Consider the following 27408-nt stretch of genomic DNA (forward strand, 5'->3'; position numbering starts at 1 on the left):
GATTTAACCACATAGGAATCATTGGTGACCTCGGCAAGCTGGAGCCTGATTGTAGAGTTGTTTTGAGTTGTTTTGAAGATAGGAGGGGAGGAGAGCCATTAGAGACAAGCGAGTATAGGTAACTTTCAAAGAAGAGCCAGTCAGTGGGGCAGTAGCTGGTGGAGGAGAGCCAGGTCTCTTTGGGGGAGTAATTATAGTGAGTCTGTACAGTTTGGGGAAAGATCCAATAAAGAGGGGGAACTGGTGATTGAAGAGAGAGAAGAAGAGATGCTAGAGCGATGTCCTTTAGTAGGTGAGAAGGAGCTAAGATCGAGAGGAGAGCGTGGCCTTAGCCTAGAATGACTGCCAGGAGAAAAGGCAGAGCACTTGGGCACACAGATGCAGGTTGGTGTACAGATGCTACAGTGATAACTTCGGGAAGTTTCTATTTTGTCGTGAAATACGAAACAGAGTTATCAGCCCAAAGTGAGGATGTATGGATGGAGATGTTGGCAGTTTGAACAGAGAGGAGAAAGAATGTCGCAGTTATTTAGGAGATAGGGAGAGAGATGGAAGAATGGAACTAACAATATGAGTGATTGTTGGAGAGCAGTAAGGGTCCATTTAAGGTTCGTTGTCTTTTTTTTTTTTTTTTCCCTTGCCCCTGTGGTATGTGAAAGTTCTGAAGCCAGGGATTGAACCCGAGGCACAGCAATGACATTGCCAAATCTTTAACTGCCAGGCCGCCAGGAAACTCGCTCATTGTCTATTTTATTTCATTTCATTTTATTTAGTTTTTTAAGGATTGCGCCTGCAGCATATGAAGGATCCCAGGCTAGGGGTTGAATGGGAGCTGTGGCCGCCAGCCTGTGCCACAGCTACAGCAATGCCCGATTGGAGCTGCATCAGTGACCTACACCACAGCTCATGGCAATGCCAGATCCTTAACCCACTGAGCGAGGCCAGGGATCGAACCTGCGGCCTCATGGAAACTGGTTGGGTTCGTCCACTGAGCCATGACGGGAACTCCTCATTGTCTGTTTTAGAGACTAATTAGCACAGTTGCGTATATTTCTCTAGGCCCCCCCCCCCCCCTTTAGTTAGGTTCCTAGGCACTTGTCCTTTGTTCCATTAGATTTTTCAGAGGGCACATGTTCAGTGGCTTTGAAAGCTAGCTTGGTTTTGGAATTCCCATTGTGGCACAGTGGAAATGAATCTGACTAGGAACCATGAGGTTGCGTGTTCGACCCCTGGCCTCGCTCCATGGGTTAAGGGTCTGGCGTTGCCATGAGCTGTGGTGTAGGCTGGCAGCTGTAGCTCTGATTAGACACCTAGCCTGGGAACCTCCATATGCCGCTGGTGTGGCCCTAAAAAGCAAAAAAACAAAAAACAAAACAGAAAACTAACAAAAAAACCTGGCTTGGTTTTAGTAGCATTTATACAGAGTAAATAAGTTGCCTTAAGTATCGTGGTAATCCTAGTGCTTTCTTTTTTTTCCCTTTTCTTTCCCTTGAGTATAAAACCAGTCTCATTAACCCAATTTTATTATCAACACATTTGGAGACCCTTATAGCTGAAATGTGTACAAGGTCGTTATTATTTGCTTACAGTAGCTTTCAGCTCATAGTGATTTTTTTAAATAGTTTTTCCTTGAACTGCGCATTTTATAAGCTAAATAAAAATCCATTGGGAGATTGATTGGAGAGGTTCTTTTATGTCCAGTTACAAGAGATATATTTTCTTTCTTTTTTTTCCCCTTGTTTTATTATTTTAATTTTTTTCCACTGTACAGCATGGGGACCAAGTTACACATCCATGTATATGTTTTTCCTCCCACCCTTTGTTCTGTTGCAACATGAGTATCTAGACATAGTTCTCGATGCTCCTCAGCAGGATCTCCTTGTAAATCCATTCCAAGATATATCCAATAATCCCAAGCTCCTGATCCCTCCTACTCCTTCCCTCTCCCCCTGGGCAGCCACAAGTCTATTCTCCAAGTCCATGATTTTCTTTTCTGTGGACATGTTCATTTGTTCTGTATATTAGATTTCAGTTATAAGTGATATCATATGGTATTTGTCTTTGTCTTTCTGACTCATTTCACACAGTATAAGAGTCTCTAGTTCCATCCATGTAGCTGCAAATGGCATTATGTCGTTCTTTTTTATGGCTGAGTAGTATTCCATTGTGTATCTATACCACATCTTCCAAATCCAGTCATCTATCGATGGACATTTGGGTTGTTTCCATGTCTTGGCTATTGTGAATAGTGCTGCAATGAACATGTGGGTGCATGTGCCTCTTTTTAGTAGAGTTTTGTCCGGATATATGCCCAAGAGTGGGATTGCAGGGTCATATGGAAGTTCTATGTATAGATTTCTAAGGTATCTCCACACTGTTCTCCATAGTGGCTGTACCAGTTTACATTCCCACCAACAGTGCAGGAGGGTTCCCTTTTGTCCACACCCCCTCCAGCACTTGTTATTTGTGGACTTCTTAATGATGGCCATTCAGACTGGTGTGAGGTGGTATCTCACAGTAGTTTTGATTTGCATTTCTCTTAAATCAGTGATGTTGAGCATTTTTTTCATGTGCTTGTTGGCCATCTGTATAAGGAGATAGATTTTCTAATTTTTATTTTGATATTTAGCAAATGACATTTGTTTTACAAATATGTTGTTTTTCCTTTGTAGGAAACCCAGCGTTTGCTGGCAGAACCAGTTCCCGGCATTAAAGCAGAACCAGATGAGAGCAACGCTCGTTATTTTCATGTGGTCATAGCTGGCCCCCAGGATTCCCCCTTTGAGGGAGGGACTTTTAAACTTGAACTATTCCTTCCAGAAGAATACCCAATGGCAGCCCCTAAAGTCCGTTTCATGACCAAAATTTATCATCCTAATGTAGACAAGTTGGGAAGAATATGTTTAGATATTTTGAAAGGTAAGTGTTATCTTTGTCATTATACTCTATTTACGAGGTCTCCTTTTTCTCCTAAGCATTCCATTTTGAGAAACCAAACATTATAGCTTTATCTTAAATAAACGCAACAGTTCTGGGGCTGTTTTTTCATGCTTGGTCATTCTGGGCCTGTTACCTTCATAGATAAGTGGTCCCCAGCACTGCAGATCCGCACAGTTCTGCTATCGATCCAGGCTTTGTTAAGCGCTCCCAATCCAGATGATCCATTAGCAAATGATGTAGCGGAGCAGTGGAAGACCAACGAAGCCCAAGCCATAGAAACAGGTATTTAATATTCGTTCTTGAACTTCACACCACTTCCACTTTTGAAACAACCTTGTACTATCTTTTTAGAAACTCCTTTCAGAGTCTTAGCAAGAAAAAAACTAGACCTTCCTTATAGTATTTAAAGATGTTCAGACTCCATCTTGTGGCCTCTTAGATGGCTCCCCAAATTTTTCTTTCTTTCTTTCTTTCTTTTTTTTTTTTTTTTTGGTCTCCATGGCATATGGAGGTTCCCAGGCTAGTCGTCTAATTGGAGCTGGAGTCATTGGCCTACGCCACAGCCACAGCCGCAGCCAATACTTGAGTGCCTGTCATACATCTAGCAGTACATAAAGGCAATGGAAAACCTTTAAACTCTTTCGAGCTGTTTTTTGTAATCTATGTGTCAGATTATAACCAGGGAATTTGAAATCATTAAGTTTCTTCTTGCCACAGATTTTAACAAAATTAATGGGGAGTGTTATATTTCTAGAAATGAAGGAGACAAAAGGAGACAACTCTTTTGGGACTTTGGATTTGTTTTGGTAATTAAATAGGTAGACAATCTCTCTGCCTTGATCCAGATAAAATGGCATGAATTGAAGAGATTACAGCAGCTATTTCCAGTTCACTTAATAGTGTTTGTTTACTTTCTACAGAGTTGGGAGAGGAACATGTTGAACTAGTAAAGTAATAATTATGTGTTTGTTTTTGCCTACAGCTAGAGCATGGACTAGGCTATATGCCATGAATAATATTTAAATCGATTGATCATCAAGTGTGCATCACTTCTCCTGTTCTGCCAAGACTTCTTCCTTTTTTGTTTGCATTTAATGGACACAGTCTTAGAAACATTACAGAATAAAAGCCCAGACATCTTCAGTCCTTTGGTGATTAAATGCACATTAGCAAATCTATGTCTTGTCCTGATTCACTGTTGTAAAGCATGAGCAGAGGCTAGAAGTACCATCCGGATTGTTGTGAAACGTTTAAAAGCAGTGGCCCTCTCTGCTTTTATTCTTTCCCCCATCATGGTTTAAGTATAAAGCACTGTGAATGAAGGTAGTCGTCAGGGTTAGCTGCAGGGGTGTGGGTGTTTTTCTTTTTTGGGGGGGAGTAGTTTTAATTTTATGGGCTCCTTTCCCCCTTCTTATGGTGACCTAATTGCATTGGTTAAAAGCAGCTAACCACTTCTTTAGAATATGCTCTCTAGCCAAGTCTAACTTTATTTAGACGCTGTAGATGGACAAGCTTGATTGTTTGAACCAAAATGGGAACATTAAACAAACATCACAGCCCTCACTAATAACATTGTGATTTTGCTGTCAAGTATAGAGTCCTCCCTTCAGGAAAAAGCTTGTGACCATTTTGTATGGCTTGTCTGGAAACTTCTGTAAATCTTATGTTTTAGTAAAATATTTTTTGTTATTCTACTTTGCCTTTGTACAGTTTATTTTACTGTGTTTATTTCATTTTCCCAATGTGACAATCGTATTTAAAAATTAAAACTGATGGAACATTCTGTTTTAGTCTTCACCACCTAACAAATTGAATGGCAAGAGAGAGATTTTGCCAGTGTCTTTACACTGATGCAAATTGGTGTTAAGATATCACTAAATGGAGTATTTATAAGCTGGCCCGAGCATGCCTGAAGCATCGGTATCTGACATTTTTTTACCTCCTAGAAATTTGAAATAAATGTGTTTGTGTCGTCTGATTAGTTCGATCATTAGTGTCTTGCCACAGTGTTTGAAAATTACTGTATAGGAGAGTCGCAGCACAGCCACCGTTGTGACTGGCTTTGTGTGGGACTTTGACACGTGCCACATTTGTGTCTGGCATTTGGGTTATGACCTTTCTCTTAGTTCTTATCTCAGAATTTCCTGTGTGACCACTGGTATATGTTACTAGGAAACACCAATCTGATAATCATGCGGGGTTTGCTGAGGCATTTACGAGTCTTCCTTGTAGACGTGCTAAGCAAATCTCAGGCAGCCAGCTTGCATAAGTGTCATCAGAAAGGTTTCTTTCTTAGCATCAAATCCTCAGTTAATGATTCTTACTGTCATCCTCTGACATTTGCTCCAGGAGCTCCTTTTATTCTTTAATTTGATATTCAGAAATTTTTTTCTGTATTGACAGAGTTCTCACAAAACTGTTCTTTCCCACCCCTCCATATCTAGTTCCTGATTCTGGTTCTTTTTAAGACCTAAATGTAGTCAGTTATAAGGATGTAAATGTTAACCTGTGAGTTGGAACCTTTGTCTCTTGGAGTTTAAGGTAATGGATGTTGTAGCCCATCTTAATTTTCCCGACTCTTATTCTCGTAACTTCTGGTTCCCGACTCTTATTCTCGTAACTTCTGGAGTTTCTTCAGAATGTGGTGTATTTTATTGTGCTCCTCTGTAAGATGAAGAATTATCTATTAAAATTACATTTTCAACATACAAAAAGTTTTTGATGACTGGTAACTGGTATCCTTCCAAATGAATGCATTTCTTGGAAACAAATGTTAGTTTAATTTAGAATGAACTTGTTCATAACCCTAATACTGTAAATCTTAACAGCCACTGTCATTTATAACAATTTTTAAGGTGTTTAAAGGTTGTCTTGCAGCTAAGGAAACTGAATCTCTTTCTGGGGCCAAAATGAGTGAAAACTCAAGCCGTTAATAGGGATAGGCTTTATTTATTGAAGGTAGCACCACTCATGATGCTACCTAGTATTACATAGTAATTTGTAAGTTTTAAAATTCCAGATTTAAATCTATTGCTCTACAAAAATGTGTCTAAAATAGGACTCTGATAATATACAGAGTTTTTGAGTTACAGCAGTTCTGAAATGGAATGATTCACTGTTTTCATTTCAAATACACGAATGCCTAACTTAATGGCATCATGGTTTTTTCCTTTTTAATTTTGATGAGTCCCATCTTGTTTGGGTAAGACTTGCTTTCTCAACCAGTGGGCTGCATCAAGAGCCAGTGTGTCGCTGCGCTTTTTTAGTATTTAAGGAGCTCTGGGAGAGGCCAAGATAGAGTTCGAAAACTGGCAGCTACATCTGGCCCTGTGGCCTGTTTTCCTTGGCCCACACGGGGTGGTTGGTTAAAACATTCTGAATTCAATTGCCAACAGTTAAAAAAAATTGAGTCACATGTAGAATTCTGATAATCGGAATGATCTGAAGTTCTGGCCACAGCAGACAGGACCTGCCTTGTACAGGGCACCTGCTGGGAGGAGCTGAGTAGCAGTCATCCTAAGAAGAGCTTGTCATTCTTAGTCCAGTGACTCTCCAGCTAAAGCCTCCTCCCAGCCCACCTCCTTTCATAGACCCATTCCCTGTAGCCTTTGACTTTGTGACTCCTAAGCTTATGGACAGAGTTATTCAACAAGTGAGTGCTTAATACGTGCCCAACCCTGTATACTCCTCGTTGGGGATGCTGAGGTGAGTGAGGATGGCAGGGGGCTTTCCCTTCTAATCTAACATGGGAGGGGCGTGGACCAAGTGCAGGTGCAGCTCTGGCGGAGAAGGGAGGCTAGTCCTTGCGGGGGCTGCTCTTCTGGACTCAACACCTCCAGGCAAGGGAATAGCATAAACAGAGTCTGCATATATTGATAGAGTGCTTCTTGAAAATCAGCTCTGCCTCTTCAGGAGCTTTCTGAAATCCTGAGGTGTTGATCAAAGCTTTGTGTTTTTCATGTGATTTTAAAATTTTTGTGGCTTCCTTTGCTGTGATTAGTTTGCCTCCACACTAGTTGGTCTTCTCAGAGGCTGCCTAGTGAGGCTTAGAGTTGAAATATGTAGAACTTAATTAAACGCTGCTCTAGACCAAGAACACACTTTACTACAAAATGTCAGAAATATTAAAAATAAATGTTGATTACATAAAAGCCATAGGTGCTATGGTTTAGCACTATTAAAGGAGAGGGTAACCTGGTGTCCTATAAAATACGATCAATACAATTTTACTAGTTAAATGGGACTAAATGGTGTTGTAGGGCTGATGGGAATTGGCTTTATTTTTCTATTCAGTGGTTCAGGAGTCTTTTGGCTACTTCAATTTTTCGTTGCAGTAGCTAAGGTTTAAAAATACAGCCTTATCTACAGAAGCTGGGCAAAAAGATGAAACGCCATGATTATAGGGCAGCTAATTCAACAGTCTATTTAAGAAAAATGTAATATTTCATTGGAATAATGTATTTTGGGGCTGGGGCCCACATTTCATTTAACTCTTTAGCATGCTGCTTAGTTTAAGGAATTATATCAGGGGTTTATTTTTAAATGACGTAATGCTCACAAAAGCAAAATATGTTGAATGTAATGAAAGAAATATTAAGAATAAAAATCTGTACTCCACCACCCAGACTTGGTGATACTTTGTTTCCTTAACTATTCCCCCACACCCACATTAATTTCCTTTTTTTTTTATCATGGAGGTTGGAAATTGGGAGGATTTGTTCCAAGAGTTAGCTTTGCTGCAGCTTTGTATTACAAATTTGGCTGCAAGTTCCTATTAGCTGTGAAAGTGGGAGTTAGGCCAAATTTTTCCTGTTCAGTATAGAACTCAATGTGAAGAGTTTGGGGCTTCCCTCCTCCCCCCAGTTTCATCTTTCCCCCCTTCAGCTTTTCTCCTGCGCCAGTTGGTAAAGTGTTTCAAGGGTATGAATGTAGACTTGCTAATCAAGCTGAGCCTCTGGATTTGATGTAGTAGTTTCTGATTGGTTGAAGCATATGGTAGTTGTCTGAACATTTAGATCATCCTTATTGCCTCTTGCAGCAGAGCAACAATTGAAATCCCATGACTGTGTAAAAGTACATTTTATGTTTTTGGCTCATTAAGAAGCTTAAGCATTTCTCCTCTGCTAATCATTTTTATCTATGGGAAAAATTTTTTTAAATTATGACTAGTGGATGACCTCAGGTTCCTACCATTGTGGAATAACTGGCGCATTTCCGTACTCCTGATCCCTTCTCACCCACCATGTGACTCTTGGAAGTAGTTGATGATCTAGATTAATAAAGCCCAATAATTTTCTTTTTGGTCATGCCCATAGTGCGTGGAAGTTCCCAGGCTAGGGATTGAACCTGTGCCACAGTAGTGACCTGAACTGCCGCATTGAGTGCTGCATCCTTTAACCCGCTGCACCATTTAAGAGAATTCCAATAAATCCCCAGTAGCTCTTGAGTTTCATTATAACCAAGAGAGTTTACAAAGTATTCTGGCTTATGTTTAGGAGTAGACTACTCAAGACTTAAACCTGTCAAGAGAAGCTTAGACAAGATAGGTTGGTTGCACTGGATTTGAACTTGGTGCTGATTTGCTTACGTTTTTTTTCAGGAAGCATTGGGACTGTGAGTAACCAAAGGCGTAGGACCAAATCTTGCAGTCTGTGTTTTTTCTCATTCTGAAACAGTAAATATTTTGGGTTTTGTAGGCCAGTCTGTGTCAATTACTCAACTCTGCAAACAGAGCGAGGACGCATCCCGTAGACAACTTTCAACAAACGGTCATGCTGTTCGCTGCTCTGATAAAACTTTTTCACATGTCACAGTATTTCTTTTTTTTTCAACCACTAATGTAAAAAACATTGTAAGCTTGTGGGCTATACAAAAACAGGCTGGGGGTTCCATTTGGCCAGTAGGCTGAGTTACCCCCTCCCTCCTTGGTAGGGATTGATTGGTTACTCACTGCTCATGTTAGAACCAAGATGTGCCTGTCTCTCCTCTGAGCTCTTTGAAAAAGTGACCTGTTACTGTTATTCCAGTAATAAAAAAGCTCTGTGGTACAGGTTTTCCTTTTTCTGCTTTGGTAATACATGTTTTGATAAATTATGTACAAATTGACCATTTATCAAACCTCTTTTGTTTTTCATAATTGAACATTTTCACATTGAAAATTTCTCAGAACGTTCATTTTAAAAATGATACAGGATTTTTAAAGAAAATCCAAAATCTGCAGTCTCCTTTAAAAAGTATGACCTTTAACCGGTGATGCTGTGTAGTATTTTTCAGTTAGCATTATTGAGGGGACCTCCATCTGTGGCAGCACATTCCTCTGGTATCTTAGCTATTGAATAGATGACCATAATTTAATCCCCCAATTTGTGTGTTTAAATTGATGCCAGTATTACAAATATTGCAATACACATCTTTGACCATACTTTGATTGTGCAACTTGAAATGTTTTTGTTGACTAGATTGCCGGAAGTGGAATTGGTGGGTTATGTGCTTTTAAAATTTTGGTAGGTACTATGAGGTTGCTCTCAAAAATGCCATACCAGTTTACTCTGCATCATTACTCGAAAGTCCTTTTTGTGTCTGTATAATAGTCCATTATATGGATGTGTATTACTAAACATTACCCCTTTGGGTCTGGGCATTTTATTTCCATGTCTCAACTGGAGATAAGACTCTTGGTGTAGTAACTAGATCAAGAGGCATATTTCTTGATATACATCATTAATGGCCAAATCAAGTATTTTACTAAGGAATGAGTTTGAGTAAAAATTGAGAAAAGCAAGATTTACAGCACTTTCATTGTCTGGGACTGGTGTTTAATTAGAACCAGGAAATGTGATTTCCAGATAATGGGAAGAATAGAACTTTTGGGATCATAATTAATTGCTCCACATCGAAGTGGAGGAATTTAAGCCGTTGTATAATGCAATGCCATGATAGCCCTTAAGGGTTTTCTTACCTTACTGCTAGAATTTAGCCAATGGCACTAGTCAGGAAGGTATTATGATACCACTTACATGTGGACTCTAAAATAAAACAAATGAGCTTTCATGGAACAGTCACAGGTATAATAGAGAACAGACTTGTGGTTGCCAAGTTGGTGGCAGTGGGAGGGAGGGACTGGGGGTTTGGGGTTAGCAGGTGCACACTATTATCTACAGAATGGATAAACGAGGTCCTACTGTATAGCACAGGGGACTCTCTTAAATACTTTAAGCCATAATATAAGTATGTATAGCTGAATCACTTTGCTGTGCAGCAGAAATACATTGTAAATAAACTGTATTTCAATTAAAAAAAAACTCCTAACCCATTTCCATTTTTTATTTGATGTTTCCAAATGTAAAAAAGAGTCAAGATTCTTACACCAATTATCTCAAACGAGACCATGCAAAGCAATTTGAAGTGTATACAACAATCACTCCCCCTTCAGTTTTGCTGCTTTATACAACTGTGTGATTGACAGAAAATTGAATGGGATGTGCCTGGTTGGAAAATTTCACCTGTTTACAAAAACAAAAAAAACACCTGACAATAAACATGCAAAATAGTTGCTACTTTGTGTCTGTGAGTCAATTTACAAACTTTAAATTTAGGAGGCACAGGGGACTTGAAATTTTAGCTGCCCGATTTTATCCAACTACCCCACAGAAAGCACAAATGACAGTCCCAACACTGTAAACTTTGGAGGGTTGTGACAGTAGACACTATTTGTTATCTATAGTAGATTGACTTGTTGAGCTTGCAAATATAGGCCTTTTTCTCTTAACAGAATTAAGTCTCCTTGGGGCCTTTCCTCTAATTTTGCTAGGCTGGGTTCCAAAAATATAGTGAAGAACATGTGAAAGTTAAAGTGTGACAACTGAAGTATTCTGATGCATTATACAAATTTTTGCTAGTTGCCTAAAGACAGGTGGTTTGCTAAATGGCACTGAAGAAAATCCTGACCCAGTGGTACTACTTAGTCCAAATGCTTCTGACCGAAGAAAATTATACAACAATATTTATAGGCTCACTTTTAAGAAATGGCTGACATTAATACTGTACATATTTTACATGTCAAATACATAGTCCAAGAATTTATAAAATAAGTCCATGCATTATTACCTCTAAGAATATCATGTACAAGATACCCAGCCCCCCTAGTACTTCTGACAACATTTCAGGTGGACACAGTCTTATATACAAAAACAATCCAGTTTCTCTGCTGTGTTAAATATAATTTAAAGAAACTTCAGAGATTACTGAGAAAAAAAAAAAACTTAGTCCATTTAAGATTGATACAAAGTGTCTCCATCTGTGGGATTTAAAATGTTTCCATTTTTAAAAATACACCCAGAAAACACATAACCTCTGTATCAAGAAAAATACAAAAATTCTGGAGGATCATGTTTGCTCACACTACATAATTTAGAATGAAATGTCACTGGTTAAAAGTTTTCCTACTTTACTCATTCCTCTGACAGCATTAATTTGTGAACTAATGATTGTATTTAGTTCAGCTGCATTTATGGCACAAGATCTCATTTTCAAAACAGTGGCACCAATTTTAAGTGTAACAGCACTCTTATTTTTAGCAGCAATTATATTTTTAAAGGTTAACAATTTATAGAACAAGTATATAACTATACTTATTTTCTACTTCACAGCCACCAGTTATGATATTTACAAAAAGCTAACGTCTACATCTAGAATCATCTTTCACTTGCCCCCATCTCCTTTCTGACTTGGTCAGGGGAGTGCAGGTGTTTCAGACAAGGTGTTTGTGTTTTAGATGGGATTCTTGGATTTAAGTGAATATAGAGACAAGTGTAAGACAAAGTAATTTTTTGTTCAGGTATGTTCCAGTGCCCAAATCAATAGTCATAAGATGACTAGTACCTACTGACCACCTATAAAAGATGAGATGTTCTGAGGTGCCCAAACAATCTAGGTCTGTAACAGCTGAACAAGAAGGCCATTTCACTCAAGTGGGATGCAGGCAGCACTGACTGGCATTTAAGGTGGTTACTGGTCTCCAGCAAGTTTAACTGAAGAGATGTAACGAAATTCAAAAACGGAAAAAATATTTTACATTGAGGGAACTACGGTTCTCATGTATTCTGTGTAAGGAGAGAATACAGATGAAGAAAACTGGCCAGTGAAAATGCCAACTCAAATTTCACGCATACAGACTTTCGTAAGATGTATCCATCGCGTGCATCTTGCTTATGGTACTTGCCTAACAATCACCAACTCCATAAACTCTGTGTTAAAGACTGCTGAGATATAGGGGAACTGGCCCTATTAGGTAGCTAGTCATATAATACCACGTGTGAAAACTGACACAAATGAGCTGACAAATTCCCGAAAATAGCAAAAATCCTTTGTCAAAATAGTTACTGGGCCACATAGAAATAGTTCAAATCTGGAATCTGTGAATTAAAATTGTGATCTATGAAACAAATTTTGGGGTTGATGGACTTCTTTAATAGCAAGAATTACTGTTGTAAATTCCCATCAACAGAAGGATTTGCTGAATGTTACTGCTGTGAATGAGAAAATAATTGAGAAAGTTGACCTGACAAAGAACCACAGACTGACATCGAATGGAAAAAAAAAAAAAAAAAAAAAAAAAACTGAAAAAGATGCTATGAAAAATGCCATTCAAAATAACAAGGTGGGCAGGCGGGGGCAGGGGCACAGTTAAGGCATCTAAAAAAAATTCCACATGGCTTTGGCTTATTAAAATATTTTATACTATCTTTTTCCTTTTTTTTAAAGAAGATTTGAAAGCATCTGAAAAGCATGCAAATTGTTTGAAAACCTGCATGGCAAATTCAGACAGTTTGCAAGCGTCATTCAGATGTTGGCCAGGGAGAATAAAGCCTCTGCCCACGAGATCGCACATGGTGCAAGAGGTCCGTCCAATTCTCTATCTCACACTCGATGGCAGCCCAGAGGTCTGTGCAGCTGTGACAAACAAGGTGTTACTCTCTGGAAGGGAAGAGACTGTGGAATTGCCATTGGTTGGAGAACAACCCAGCTTTAGTTTTTCCAGATACTCTGCATGTACAGGCTTATGACACTGGAGAACCTTGATGGCATCCTCTACTTTGAACCACTCTCTCTTCCGTCCTAAAAAAAAGTGTGAAAATTGGATTACTAAAAATAATTAAAAAACAAGTCAATTTTAAAAAGCCATACCCTATTAACAGTGTCCCCTCAATCCTCCCCCGTAAATAGTGACTATTTGGTCGGGCGGAATGGTTTAAACAATGATATGCTGGAGAACAATTTTAAGGTAATTTAAATGTGGACATATATACTGATCATCTCTAAAAAAGTAACCAAAAATAATTTATGTAGTATTTGATTAAGAGAATTCAGATAGCAAAAGGAAAGTGAATTTACCTATATTAACAGAATCTTCCCAATCTTCTAATATTTCAGTGACAGTAAGAACATAAACATATGTTCTGTGCTTTCGGTCTTGGTTCTGCTTGAATATAAAAAGAAAAGCATTTTAATCTACAGGGGCTAGCCATGTATACATTTTTGAGTGAAAAATTCAGTTGTGGCACTGTTTATTTGCCACACAAGCGAATATACTCAATCATATAAGCCAGCACAGATGTGAGTTTACCTAAGACAAAATATTTAAAACATCACTTTTCATTATCTTTAAGAAACCATCGTCTTATCTCTATGCTTGGCAAACCAATTCATACTATATTCACAAGTTAACTGAAAGCACCAGGGTGAATGGGCAGGACAGTTCTAATTTTCTCTTACAGTTTTCTAAGGGAAAAGGTATAGTGGTTACTATTTTCTATTCAGATTCTATGAAATTTAAAGAGTGTTTATAAAGCATTAAGTATTATTACCTTCCCATGTGACATAAACTATTTATAATGTGTGAAGTTTTCTTCAAAAATCTTGTTAGCATTTTGAAAAATGTGCTATTAAATGGACCATGGCTACTCAGAATTACTGAAAACCCTCATTATGTTTTTCAGTTTAACCAGGAGATGGTGCTATTTAACTGGGTAAAGCATACACTGAATTCTGGAAAAGTCTGAATAGTACCTTAGGAACTTTTAGCAATTATGTATTCCAGGAGTCAACAACTCTACCAATTGCTATCCAATTAGAAATCTTTTTCTGAATTCCTGTATAAGGCTTAAAAATAAAATACGTAAGGACTATCTTTATATAGTCCAACTGGCAGGACTAAGCTAACCCTTAAACAGCATCTTGGGGGGAAGGTGGGGCTCACATGTCTGATATGCCATGTATCCGGGTATGAATCTTGGATGAAAATATTTTTGAGAATAACTGGGGTCTCATGACCTGACCTCATTTCTCCCCAGACTTAATAGAATACCTGTCTCTTCCAAATTTCCTCTCCACAAATTCCATTCTGCCTTTAGTTGTAACATTCTAAGAGAATTCTATGCTTTGCTTCCTCACAGTTCCGTTTCAGAACACTATCTCATCCAATGTTACATACTGAAGCAAAGGGTACATCTCCAGACAGTATCAGTAAGAGATACTGAGGAGACTGTTACCTCCTCAAAAGTCTGTACCTGAACAGTATAGACAGTGAATCTAGAGTTAAGTCTATGGCAGCTCAACGGTACTGTCATATAAAAGTAATTACAACTGTAATAATGCTGTATAAAATTGATGGTATCTGAAAGTTAAGTAGCTTTTACTTCCTTCCCTCCTAATCCTTCTGGCTTGCTTGCCACTGATAGTTTTAGAGGAGTGTCTAGTTCAGGCTGCTGCCAGATTATCTGGCTGGTTAGGGAGGAAAGAATCATTAATTCTGTCAGCAGCAGCAAGATGAGGATTACTTTTGTAACTCACCTCAAATACACCCAGGAGTCTGCCCAATTTTCCTTTGACTCCAGCCTATTAAAAAAAAAAAAAAAAAAAAAAAAAAAAGATGAAATGATTTTTCTTTCTGTATTTTATATCTTTTTTTTTTTTTAGGGCCACACCCACGGCATATGGAAGTTCCCAGGCTAGGTGTCCAATCCGAGCTACAGCTGCCAGTTTACACCACAGCTATAGCCAACACCAGATCCGAGCCACGTCTGTGACCTACCCCACAGCTCATGGCAACGCTGGATCCTTAACCCACTGAGAGAGGCCAGGGATTGAATCCACGACCTCATGGATACTAGTTGGATTTGTTTCCATTGCACCACAATGGGAACTCCTATGCTATATATTTCTTTCTGTATTTTCCACTGTACAGTCCTCATTCAACAGAGGGTCTGGAAGTTCTGCGTTTGCCCCCTGGGAATCCACACTGCAAGCAATAGATTGGCATGGGCCGTTTCCTCTATCTTGATGGTGTGCATCGCTCAAGACCAGCCTCTAGGAAACCTTTCCCATGCCACACCAACACCCAAGGAGAGCCTTACGACTCATCTCTCATTTATGCCCTAACTACTATTCAGGAAGTTTTAAATGGCACTTGTTCTATGCTGTTTTGCCTCTGAGTAAAAGCAAGTTCTATCATCGGCTATGAGAAAGCAAGCAGGCCAAGTGTGCTTCTGTGCATGTATGTGCACTTCACTATACTCAACTTCAAGGCCAAACCAGAAAAATGAAAGTAACTGGCTTCTTACTTGTTTGAAAAGGAACTGTAGCACAGGGTCAATGTCCCCGTGCATTCTTGCTCGGTTAATACTAAGTGTGCTCTAAGGCAAGGCCACCCTGTGACAGACTGATCATTGATTTACACTTCGTTATACGATTGCATGTTATACAATTCTAGGGGACTTCCACTTTGAATTCAGCTCTATTTTGCCAGGTACAAAAAGATGTCTGCTTAGCAAAGTGCTCACTGTATGTAGTCATATGCTTTTATTTTAAATGCTGCATTAGACAACCAAAAAGCACCTGTGTGACCTGCCTGTCTTTTTGCCTTCTCCCTGGTATATGCAGCAAAGATTTTCTCAACCTCACACATAGAATGTGCTACTCTTCACCTCACCTCTTCATAAACCTCCCTCACGGCAGCACCGCCAGGCTCCTCCTCAGGCTCCATTCCTCCTCCCGGGACAATCCACTGGTCTGGGTACCGACTGCTGCTCACCAACAGCACCTGCAAGACCAACCGTAACCATAAACTCCAGCCCCAGCTCTAGGGACATTCACATTAATTTTTTTCCATGTTGTCTATGGCTGCTTTCATGTTACAACAGCCAAGGTGGGTAATTTCAATAGAAATTATATGGCCCACAAAACCTAAAATGTTGTTTGGCCTTTTCAGGAAGTCTGCAGATCTGGGTCAAGAACAGCATTACACTTGAAATGTACACACACTTTAAAAAAACTAAATTTTTTTTTTTTTTTGGCTGCACCTATAGCATGCAGAAGTTCCCAGGCCAGGAATCAAATCCACGCTACAGCAGTGACAATGCCAGCTCCTTAACCCACTGCGCCACCAGGGTACTCGAGAAACTAACTGTATTATCACAGAGTGTCCTACACCAGCTCACTTTTCAACAGTACCTGAAATAAGAACTACAGATCCATCTTCTAAGTGAAAATTTGTGGGCTATGTTGGAGGAATTCACCCAAGTTAGGGGAGAAAAGACTATGATAAATAACCAAATGATGTTTATTGAAGGTAGCAGGTAAGACAACTGTCTTGAACAAAAATGTCTGCCAAATTACCTTAGTATATTGCCTTCAAGTAAATGCAAACAGGTCTCACCGGATAAATCCATCTACTGAGAACAAAGCCTTGATCCCCAGTGTGGGTTCTGGTTTTCCGACATTCTGCCAGCTGTCTGCCTGCTTCCTCCCTACTGCCAGAGGAACTGTTGGCCCTCAGGAGTTCACAGCCAGCCTGGGATTCACCTCATACTTGAGCAAACTGCCAGAACTCAACCTTCCCCAGCTGGAAAGGTCCAGGCCGACAGTAAAATCCCACCTTTTCCCGCAAACCTAGAAAACAGAGTTGGGAGAATGAGGGACCACCTGTTCAGGCACACAGTCCCCTCAAGGTCCTCCAGGTGAATAGCTGGCAGAACAGTGGCAAGGCCAGAGAAAGCACTGCAAATTAACACAAAGCTTGACAAAGCCTTAGCTAAAGTACTAGTGGCTGACCTTGAGGGCACCACCAGGTCCAAATACGGCAATTTTGGTAAAGCAAAATGTTAAGACAGCCTTAAATTTAAGCTTTCTTAAGTAATAGCATATAGGGCTTATGAATCAAAACTAGAAACTAAAGAGCCAGAATAAACAAATCTAACAAGAACTGGGAAACACAGGCTTCAACCAGTATGTCTGTAACTCTACTGGTCATAACATTCAATGAGTTTCATTCCCTGATTCACACTGTGACGGCTACCCCGGCGCTCTCTGTAAAAAGAACTAACTACCCTTGCGAGACTTAGGAGTGTTAGTGAGTATTAAATACCTTAGGTCCTGGCCTAAGTACTCACTGTTGGCCATCACTAGCTCTTCTGCTTTCTCACCAATTGAGTTAAATAAGCGTATCGAGATAAGCTTATTCCCAAATTTTGACAGTTGTTCTTGTTTTTATAATTACTGAGTTAATGATGAAGTGATGGCAGGAAGGAATTATCCAAAAGGCTCTACAAAGATTCATTAAAAGTGGATTATTAAAAATTGCTATCAAATTAACTATGAGACTACTAAAAAAAGGACTGGAAGAGGGAAATTTTAAAAATCCAGCAAAAGTTAAGAAAGTGAACTGCAAATCAGATTTAACCTCTGGAAGCTTGCCAAGGATCTATGATATTCAAAAGGCTTTCACCCTATAAAAACTGGCAAAGGCATGTGGGTTTTAAGTTAAAAACATTTAAGGTACAAAAGTGTGAGATCTTGCATCAAGGGAAAAGGAAGTGGTAACTACGAGACCTGGATACCAGGTGTGTGTTAGGGATAACTGGTTTCTCTTATCTGGATAAAATTCTTATGAGACAGTTCAATGTTCTCTAAGTAACCTCCTTGATTCCCGTCGTAATGGGATCAGACTGTGCGGGTGGCTAGCCAGAGGAAAAGTACATCTTCATTTAGTAAACAAGAAGTGTCAAAACTTCGATATTTATATAATGTTTGAGTCCTGTAAAAATGAAGTCAGGGTCATGTATCTAGGTCAATGCCTATTACGTTCCTATTTGACCAAGACAATCTTTAAGAAATTACATTAAGGTTAATAACGTTGAAAAACCATCAATACAGACTGTGTCTGTTTCTGAACTAACACTTAAGCTTCCTATTTCAAACCAAATCTTTATCCACAGGGTATCATTATGATATGACTAAGCTTCCAAATAATTTAGAAACCTAGAACTTATCATCAAAGATCCCCTTAACATTCCAAAAAGATTAAATTTAATCAAATAACTTCAAATGTACCTTTCCAAAGAAAAAAAAGATCAATTTAGATGAGTAATTAATACCTAAGGTACAGAAATGATAAGCATCTAAACTAGCTTAAGAGATGTGATAACAAGCCTTTGGTGTACAGATTTGAGAAGTGGTATGTTAATTACTTGCTTACTCATCTTCAGTACTTCATTTGGAGTTCAAATGAGGTCAAGGCTACAAGGGGCGGGGGCAGGGTGGAGATTAAGAAAGAACAAGAACTGAGGGATATACTCCATAGACAAAAGTAAAGAGAATTATGGCACAGGCCTGCCAGTGTAGAAGAGATGAATCTGAACAGCATAAGCAGAGACAAGGACAATTAAAACCCTTCCGATGCACTGGAAGAATCTAAACCTACAGAACTACATCACAAAGCATTATTATTCGGTATTTCCCCCGCCTCCTCTACAAAGCCACCTTAACATTCTATAATATCCCCAAGGTACTAGAGCTATAATATAGCTGTAGCATGCTAACTATGCTCTAAGTAAGAATGGGACTACTGAAGGAACAAAGGTAAGTTATAGAAGCATAGTAAGAGGATTCACCAGCAGCTAAGAGATCCATACACCGCTGTTCACAGGTCTGTAAATTCCTTTTCAACTACCTTTTGAGGCATATGAGATTTTGTGCATCCAAGATGACAGTCTGTCACCACATTAGTGACAAGATAACAAAGATGAAAGGAGATATTCAACCTTCCACATAAACCAGAGCTGGGAAGAAAGGAAAGATTTCTAAAAAGGAGGCTAGTCAAGCTACCAAGTTGCAGAGTTCCATTTGAATGACACTCAAACCCCAAAGCCAATGGGGTCAGAATAGTGAGAAGTGAAGACACTTCTTCCTAGATTCTAGCTCTTCCTCTCGGTCTGCCACTCACCACATACAGTTTCAGACCTCACCCTCTCTTCGTGTCCTGGGTGAAATCAATCACCAGTCACCTGGCATTGTTGCGAAGTCATTTCCCACACCTGCCCTTTTCTTAGATAGCTAATGTTGTAAGCATTTGGAATAGAAGTATTTCTCACTTTTAGTAAAAATAGTGTGTAGTGACAGTGGTGAGCCAGGCTTGGGTTTCGCTGGACAAAGGTTTGTCTGTGAATGGAATGACCTACAGTAGATTCTATGCTGTATCTGTGCTGGGAACGCGCAAGGGTGGGTAAACCACAAAATGCTATTCAAGGTCTTTATGATGCAGCTATGCCCTCGGAGGCTGTTAGTTTCCTATATTGAGGGGCCCCAAGTTACCCCTCTGTGTTTTCAGCTTTGTGTTTTCACTGCTCTTGGTCACAGCCTGCCTCCAGAAAACTAGTCAGTACAAATTGCTACTTCTTTCCCAGAAAAAAAAAAAAAAAAAAAGCTATTCTGAGAACCCTTCGAGGGATCCCCAAATCTAAAAATGAAGAGTTTTGGGGTGGTTTTCCTTTCCTCCCACATCGTCATGAACAAGGACAGTATGAATGGTTAAAACTATCATAGTCAACTGTTTCATAAGCATTTGGCCAAAATGAGGCCAGCAGCAGATTAGGAAGACCCACTAGGCACATACACATTTCAAAAGAGTAAATCACAACAATACTTATTATAACCACTAACCACTGCCAACTGCTATTATTAAGCAAATCAGTACCACTTTTTGGACTATAGAGACAGAGTGCCCTAAGATCAGAAATAATAGCACATTTTGTGAAACTGTGTTTCACCCAAATTAGATGAAATGGATTGATAGATAATGGCAAATTGGCTTGATCATGACTTTTTCTCCTAGCATGTCAATATTCTTAAGTGACGGGGTAAGCTTTCACAATTAGAGAAAGCCTTGGTGATACACCAAAAATCGTAAGAAAGAGTCAGATACAAACCATACAGAAGTGCCCTCCCTTGAAGGAAGTGGCTGCCTGAGTAGGCCTCAGGTCTGAGAGCAGCAGTGCACACAGAGACGGAAGAGGGTTGGGGACATTTCCCTGTGTTTAGAAAAGGCCACCTGTGGATAGTTATTTTAATTTTGATTAGAGTGGCTTCCTCCTAAAGTAAGTAGAGGAGCCCAGACTACTGGTCTGAAAAAGGTGGACTGCCTATTGATTCTTAGGTAAAATGCTGCTAGAGCTAAGTACTAATATTTCTTACTGGGATTTTTTTGTTTATTAGAGCACTGGTTTTAGAGTTCCATGGGTTTTGAATCTATTTTTCTCAGCAAGTCTTCGTTTTAGTGTATGATTTTGTAGAACCCAGACATTTCGGGAACATTTGGCATTGAGATTCTACTATCTGTAGAATGCAGCCCCTGGCTCAGGAAGCTCAAAAGCTTAATTAGAGCAAATGTCCAAATGAAGTTCTTATGACTGTTTTGTCAATGTTTCTCATTTGCAACTGTGCCTGGATTCCACCCAGGATCAAGTCATTTCTATTTCTCTCTTTAGCACTCTATCCTATTTTGCTGCCAGATCATTCTCAAACTTGAATACATCTAAAATCAAAATGTTCCTTGTTCAAAAGAGTTCCTTTCTTGACTAGCAACTCTTCTGCCTTATATTTAAGGTGTTTTTCAGCCATTATTTGTTCTATTCTATCCTAAGCTGCAGCCCAACTAGACCACAGGCCCAAGTCTTCCTGCTTGTGATGCTTAGTCCTTCCTTCCCCACCCATTGAAATCCAGCTCCCAAATGACTGACATTGGATCTTAACCCTGGAGCACCTGATGGTACTTTTATCTTACTTGATTTCCCTTTATATCAGTCATTTGTCTGACCTCCCCCTACAGAGTATGTTCCTTAGAAGCTGACACTTTCATCTTTGCATCCCTTTCCAACTACCATATATATGCAGATATGTTCAGTGGAATCCACGGTGGGTTTTGTGAATGTTATTTGTCCCCTGTCACTGCACAAGCACACTATCCCAGCTACTCTATGGGATAGTCATTTGTTGTCTGGTTTGGAAGCCCAACTGCTAAAACGAAGGGCGGTTCCCCCACAGAAATAACTAACTGGAGAAAGGATCAAATGAGTGTGAGATTCAGAAATAAAGGACCAGGGCTCAAAATGATCTGCGGCTTCTGTGACCTTGGGACAAGTTACTTCTGCTGCCTAATTTCTTCCTATACAAGTGCTAATGCTTATTATTTACCTCAAAGGGCAGAAAGAGATAAAATGGGACACAAGATATAAAACCACACCCAAAAGAACAAATACTCTGCTGGCAGAACATCCTTCCTTCCTAAAATTTCTTACCCAGTTTAAAACCTGGTCTCACGAGAATGCCTTCAGTGCACAGAGCCAGTCAGGACACCGCATAGCTTCTGAGGGTCAAACAGCAATTACTATTTGATTTCAACTTAGACTCTATAAACACAACTACAGCAATGAAGATCCTGCAGATCTAAACCAGACATTAAAGTTGGCTGTGCATGAGTTAGAGAATTCCAGAGCCTTCCCTCAGAGCATATTGTGTATTAAAGGGTTTCTTAACCTCCAGGTTATGAGATTTACAAAGCTTTAGGTAATAACCTATCTACCAAATTCTCCAACTCTTGCTCTTTACTTCATATTAAAATGTACTGGTCTCCTGACTCACACAGAGGCTAGGAATTGAGCATTTATTAGTAGGAACAACTTTAAAGCATAAAAACAGCTCATTCATCTGCTGAGGAACTTCCAAAGCTCTCCTTAGACTTCGCTTTGCCATTCACACAATACAGCTCATTTCAGTTTCCTCCCATTTCCCATTATTTTCCTCTGGGAACTTTTGTTTTTACAAAGCCTGAATTCCAAGTCCACGTTATGGCAAGACTTCAAAAGTCACCCCTTTCAGAAAGTCTCCCAAGCTCAGCTTCACAATATCTCACTCATTCAGCAAATCTCATGCACCCAATCGCACTGGGCTGAGCCCCACGCCAAGAGCCCCGCCTCAGGAGCAGGGACCAGATGCTGATTTCCAACCCTACCACTTCCTAATTATGTCATTTGGCCAAAGTACTTATGTTCTGCATCTGTCTCCTCACCTATAAACCTGCACTAAGAAGATTAAACGTTACAAACTTAAAGGTCTTTCGGGCAGTGACCCGCACTTAGTAAGCACCCAATTAAGGAAAAAACTACACAACAGTGAGTCAATCAGGTAAGATCCTTGACCTTTCTTGGTCAGTATGGGCTATGGTATTCTTTTATATTCAAAGTTTGTTTTGTCCTAACAGGGCTCTTCCCCCAAGGACCTTCTAATCTTTTCAATAGAATGCGATGTTTGTTGACTTTGTAAATGCTACAAACCTTTCCCTCTCTCCTTTCTGGCTCTCCCGTGTAGGCTCAGCTCAAAGACACCAATTTCCTTTGAAAACTCCTTCAGAATTTAAGTATAACTGCTTAAAAACCTTCATCAGAGCATTGGATGAGAACTAAAAGGTTTCATTTCTTTTCAAAAAATAAAGGCAAAACAAGTGTTTGAAGAGCACCCATCTGAAGCACTTTGATTTCTGTTAGCATAGTGAGAACAACTAAGCCACGGAGAGTACATCATGTCATATTCATCCTAACTACAGGGATTAGCAATAAGGAAGCCATTAAATTCCCGTCTCCAGCTTTAGCCTGGTGTTTTATTGGACACTGTTGCTTATGGAAGCAAAACTCAGAATGGTACTGTTTCCCCCGTCTAACCATTTTAGACGTGGCAATACTAAACGATTTTCACTGGCTACCAGTCGACCATTACTGCTCTTCGAAAATTTAAAACAGTGGGCCATTTCATAATTCAATAAATTACAGAAATACGTAAAACAGTGGGCCATTTCATAATTCAATAAATTACAGAATACATAAAACTTGCTCTCCAGGAAAACTTCAAAGGCCTCACTACCAACCCCACGCTGATGGGTGAATTACAGAAGACTGTTCCTCTCCTGATTTCAAGCCAAACACAGAAAAGTAAAGCTCTGATAAATATGCAGAGAGCTAGAGATTACTGTTTGAAAATGGCAACTTTGCCCACCTCCATCTTCTTCCTTCTGGCATGATTCCACCTTTTTCACTAACCATCTTTCTGCAGTTAGAAAACTTTAAAAGCTGTGTTTTTTTTTTTAAATCAGCTATTAATAATGCTAAGTGCTTGTGAGTTAAAGAATTCACTTAAAAAGTGGAATTGACAGAACTAGACCTAATGGGTTTTTATTTTAAAGCACGGATCCTGTTTGGATATTTCACAGACATGCCTAGATTTAAGCATAAAAGGCAAACTGCAGTTAACATGGGGAGGAAAATGTAACAGAGGCAGAAGGGCTTGGGCTGAAACACGCCATTTCTACTCTCTCGGTTAGCGCTCGAGGTTTCTCCGGCTTTACGCTCAATTCGCAGGTTAAGATGGTGACTCCCGCTAGGCGCGACCTAGAGGGCCCAGGACCTGCCCCGGCTCCCGTCCTAACCCAGACCCAGTAGGAGAGCATGGGGCTGGGCAAACCCCTTTGTTTCCACAATCTAGCCCGAGAAAAGGCAGGAAGGCAGGAGGGAGGGAGCCCATCTCTCCCAGTCCTAGGGCGAGACGGGGGGTCAGGAGGGGAAGGGGATGGAGAAAGGGAAGGGCAAGGGCAAGGACCTCCCACCCCAGCCAGCCCGAACCCTACATCAGCCCCGCCCCAGCGCGCCCGCGGTGGGCACAGAGCGCGTCGGCCTCCCTCACCTCGTCCTCCTGCTCGCTCCGGAAGCAGAGGCACGCCGCCCGCTTCTTGAAGCCCTCGCGGTCATACGTCCGCGTCTGGTTGGGCTTGAACTTCATCATAGAGGCGGGCTCTTGCTGCCGCTGCTGCTCTGGCCGCCGCCGCGGGGGCCCGGCCGCCGCCACCCCGCCGGGGAATGGGGGGCGAGGGCCAGTCGGGGCGCAGGGAGGCGAGGCGGCAGCGCGTGGAAGGCGCAGGGAGGCCGGGTCAGTCCCGGAGCCGGCGACTGCTCCGACGCGGGGCAGGGCGCGAGCGCCGGTCACTGGAGCCCGGGTGCTGGAGAGGAAGCGCCGCCTCTGTCCGGGCGTCCGCCGCTCTCCATGGAGCCCGCCTCCCGCTCGCCTCCGCTCCCGCCCGCTGCTGTTGCCGCCGCCGCCGCCGCTGCCGCGGGAGGAAGAGCCAAGCTCGAGGCACGCGCCACAAGGAGACAGTTGCAGTGACTACCGCCGACTGGGCAGCAGCGCAGCGGCAGCTTCGCACCGCCCCCTCCGCCGTATTTAAGGGGGCCGCGCCCGCCCCGCCCCGCCCTCGCGCGCTCCGCCCTGCGCGCGCCTCCGCGCCTGCGTGCCGGACCGTTGCGGCGGGGGCGGGGCCTGGGCGTTCCGGCGGCCGGATTGGGGCGGGGCGGGGCGGGGCGGGGCGGGCGGCGCGTGCTCCAGCCGCGCGCGGGGCCCGGCCCGCTGGGAGGCCTCCGACGCGAAAGGAGCACAGCCCCTCTGCCTGTTTGTGGCTCCCCCGGTTTCCCCTGTGAGCGTCTTGGCCTCTCCGCGAGAGCGGGTCTCACCACAGACCTCCTCCGCAAAGTCGCTGCCTGGTCAGGAGAGGCCAGGAGGTGTCACAGCGAAGGCCGTCTCCTCAGGGTAGCCGTCCAGAGTGCGCCTGTCAAGTGCGGGGAGAGAAGCGAGCGGAGGCCTAGAAAGGTGAAGACTTCGGTTGAGAGGTTTTGTTGGTTTTGTTGGCAGGGAAAGGGAGAAGGCACATCTCCTTTACATTTTTTAATCTTTGGTCGGGGGTCGCTTGTGTTCTTTCAAGAGTCAACTCAAAACACAAACAAACAAAAGCAAAAAACAAAAAAAAGAGCTCCTGTCGTGGCTCAGTGGCTAACGAAACTGACTAGGAACCATGAGGTTGCAGGTTCGATCCCTGGCCTCGCTCAGTGGGTTAAGGATCCGGCGTTGCCGTGAGCTGTGGTGTAGGCCGTTGCCTGTAGCCTGGGAAGCGCCACATGCCTCGGGGTCGGCCCCAGAAAAGACCAAAAAAAAAAAAAAAAAAAAAAAAAGTCACCTCTAGCTTGAACCTTTGTTTGAAGGCGCAGATAACATCTTCCACTTTGTCCCACCCTCAAGGATGCATTCCTCAATGCCAGCAGTGGCTAATATCTCTTAAACTCATCTCGGGCCTAAGTAACAGGTGCAGCTAGGTGCTGGGGCCACGTTGCTCAATAGAAGGGCATGTCTGCTACATAGGGGCTTGCAGTGTCTCTGGGACTTGGGACAAACAACTTTTACGTTTTCCTGCAAGTGCTAAAATAGGAGCCAGGGGGCCTATCTTAGGAAGGTGGGGTTTTGTTTGTTTTTGCCCACACCCGTGGCATATGTTACTTTCTGGGCCAAGGATCCAATCCACCCCACAGCAGCCACCCCAGCCACAGCAGTGACAATGTCAGCTCCTTAACCCACTGAGCCATCAGGACACTGCTTAGGAAGGTGCTAAGGAAGTTCAGGGGAGCCCCTCACTCCCACAGTCTTGTCCCCAACACAGAGCCCTGGCTGTGTAGGTCCAGCCACATCTGACTGTTCATACTTCATTCCTAGAGGGCCTACTGTGTGCCAGGCATTGACATCTAAAATCAGCCCTGCCAGGAACTTAGGCACTTGAGGACAGACAGTCATGCAAGTACATGTAAAATTACCAGTGTGACAAAGTCTCAGATGGTAGAAGGTTTTATAGGGAAATTGGACCAGATCTGCAAGTCAGACAAAGCAGCAGGACAGGAACTGAAGGAGGAGGAGGAGCTAAGTAGACCAAGAGCCTGGTGAACTTTCAAGGCTGAGGGAACTGGGCCTTATGCAAAGTCCAGAGGGGAAGGGAGAGAGGAGAGTTTGCAGAAATGAAAGAAAAAGGCCATCTGGCTACAGATTGGGGTTTAGGGGTTCAGGGAGCTGAGCTCCACCTCTGGCCCAGGGAGCTGTGAGTAGTGAGCTCACAGTCAGCGCTTGGGAGCCCTTGGAGAGCTCAAAGCAGCACATCAGTCTTCGTTTTGTAGACTCTGACCTCTTTTATGTTAAGGACTGATGAATCTAACTCATTTTCTTACCCCCAGAGCTTAGCAGGTACAAGTTTGTACAATGAATTGCTGTTGAATAAGTAATTTAAGAAATGATGTTTTTTTTTTTTTTCTTTTAGACAATGGTTTCTCCCCTTTATTTTATTATTTTATTTTATGTTTTAGACACACTGCACAGCAGGATTGTCACTCAGGTATGAGGATGACCATTTTGTACCTTGATAAAATTACTAGTTTTGACCCATGTGTCTATTTATATGTTACTACTATTTTTAAAGCTGATAAATGAAAGAAATGATGTTTTGGCGTGGCACAATTGGAAATCGTATCGTATCTGTGCAGAGACCTTTTCTAAGCCTTAGCTTAGAGAACCCACTTGAAGTTTATTTCCAGATTTACAAACAGGGACAGAACACAGCTAGCTAGGGACTCCTGAACAGCTGATATGGAAATAATTATTTTTAGATAATTGATTCAAATTGATAAAATGCTTAACCTCGCTGTAGTCTTTTTAAGTGACAAGGAAGATTAAGTTTCTCTCTGCTTAAAACTCTTCAAAGGTCAGGCTTCTAATTGGCATTTAAATACTAGTTGATTGAATGTTGGTTCACTCAAGCCCTTCCTATTTAATATTTATGTGCGGTGAAGCACGAATCAGAATTAACTGGGGAGGAAAGAGGAAGATGCCTGCAACTAACTCAGCAAAGGAAGGAAAGGCAGCAGCACAGAACTAGTGAACCTGAACATAGGCCCATTCTTTTTGATTCCGGAGCATAGGATCTGGCTGAAGAGATCTTGAGTTCAGGTCTCATGTGAACCCAATTACTAAATTACTATATGTAGCTTTTCTCATCTCTCAAATGGTTATAATATGGCTTATACTACCTTGTACAAAGCTTAACTAAGATGTCACAGTGGGTCTGGAAGTGCTTTAAAACTAGAAAGCATTTAAAGAAATGTAAGATTAAGCTATTAACGAGGAACTTTTCATTGGGTATCTCTCCTTTTTCCTTTTCCCAAGAAGTAGCAGCGTGGAGTTCCCATCATGGCTCAGTGGTTAATGAACCCGACTAGCATCCAT

At 41.5% G+C, this 27408-nt stretch overlaps 3 protein-coding genes across 4 annotated transcripts in view; 2 read left to right on the plus strand and 1 right to left on the minus strand.

The window, feature by feature from the left end:
* Positions 1–7560, plus strand: part of UBE2N (ubiquitin conjugating enzyme E2 N) — a 41865-nt gene extending 34305 nt beyond the window's left edge. The window contains exons 2-4 of the mRNA XM_005664262.4: positions 2673–2919; positions 3082–3222; positions 3923–7560. Coding sequence (XP_005664319.3) covers positions 2673–2919; positions 3082–3222; positions 3923–3963 — 429 coding nt within the window. The 3' untranslated portion in view covers positions 3964–7560. The remainder of the gene's footprint in view (positions 1–2672; positions 2920–3081; positions 3223–3922) is intronic.
* A 2688-nt stretch (positions 7561–10248) lies between these two features.
* NUDT4 (nudix hydrolase 4) lies at positions 10249–24516 on the minus strand. 2 transcript variants are annotated; one of them, XM_005664263.3, is made up of 5 exons: positions 24004–24516; positions 15929–16039; positions 14791–14835; positions 13333–13417; positions 10249–13056 (listed from the first exon to the last, which is right to left on the minus strand). In XM_005664263.3, the coding sequence occupies exons 1-5, from the start codon at positions 24100–24102 to the stop codon at positions 12854–12856; spliced, it is 543 nt and encodes a 180-aa protein (XP_005664320.1). In that variant the 5' UTR covers positions 24103–24516; the 3' UTR covers positions 10249–12853. The 2 variants fall into 2 exon arrangements, with proteins under 2 accessions (XP_005664320.1, XP_003126769.2); XM_003126721.6 differs by having other exon boundaries at positions 13333–13420.
* Positions 24177–27408, plus strand: part of LOC146403573 (uncharacterized) — a 228571-nt gene continuing 225339 nt past the window's right edge. The window contains exons 1-2 of the mRNA XM_085024908.1: positions 24177–24470; positions 24502–24960. Of these exons, the coding sequence (XP_084881034.1) occupies positions 24177–24470; positions 24502–24960 (753 nt within the window). The remainder of the gene's footprint in view (positions 24471–24501; positions 24961–27408) is intronic.

The sequence above is a fragment of the Sus scrofa genome, chromosome 5 (assembly GCF_054392235.1).
Source record: "Sus scrofa isolate SSC_HxYL_T2T_F1_AM1 chromosome 5, Sscrofa_HxYL_maternal_Yorkshire_Landrace_v2.0, whole genome shotgun sequence".
NCBI lineage: Eukaryota > Metazoa > Chordata > Mammalia > Artiodactyla > Suidae > Sus > Sus scrofa.

Bases quoted from the DNA above. Each gene is read 5' to 3' on its own strand.
- NUDT4 (XM_003126721.6), bottom strand. From the start codon at position 24,102: ATGATGAAGTTCAAGCCCAACCAGACGCGGACGTATGACCGCGAGGGC. The intron at 14,836-15,928 runs GTGAGGTGAAGA...TTTTTTTAATAG, and splicing joins TGAGGGAGGTTTATGAAGAG to GCTGGAGTCAAAGGAAAATT. The intron at 13,421-14,790 runs GTGAGTTACAAA...TTTATATTCAAG, and splicing joins GACTCCTGGGTGTATTTGAG to CAGAACCAAGACCGAAAGCA.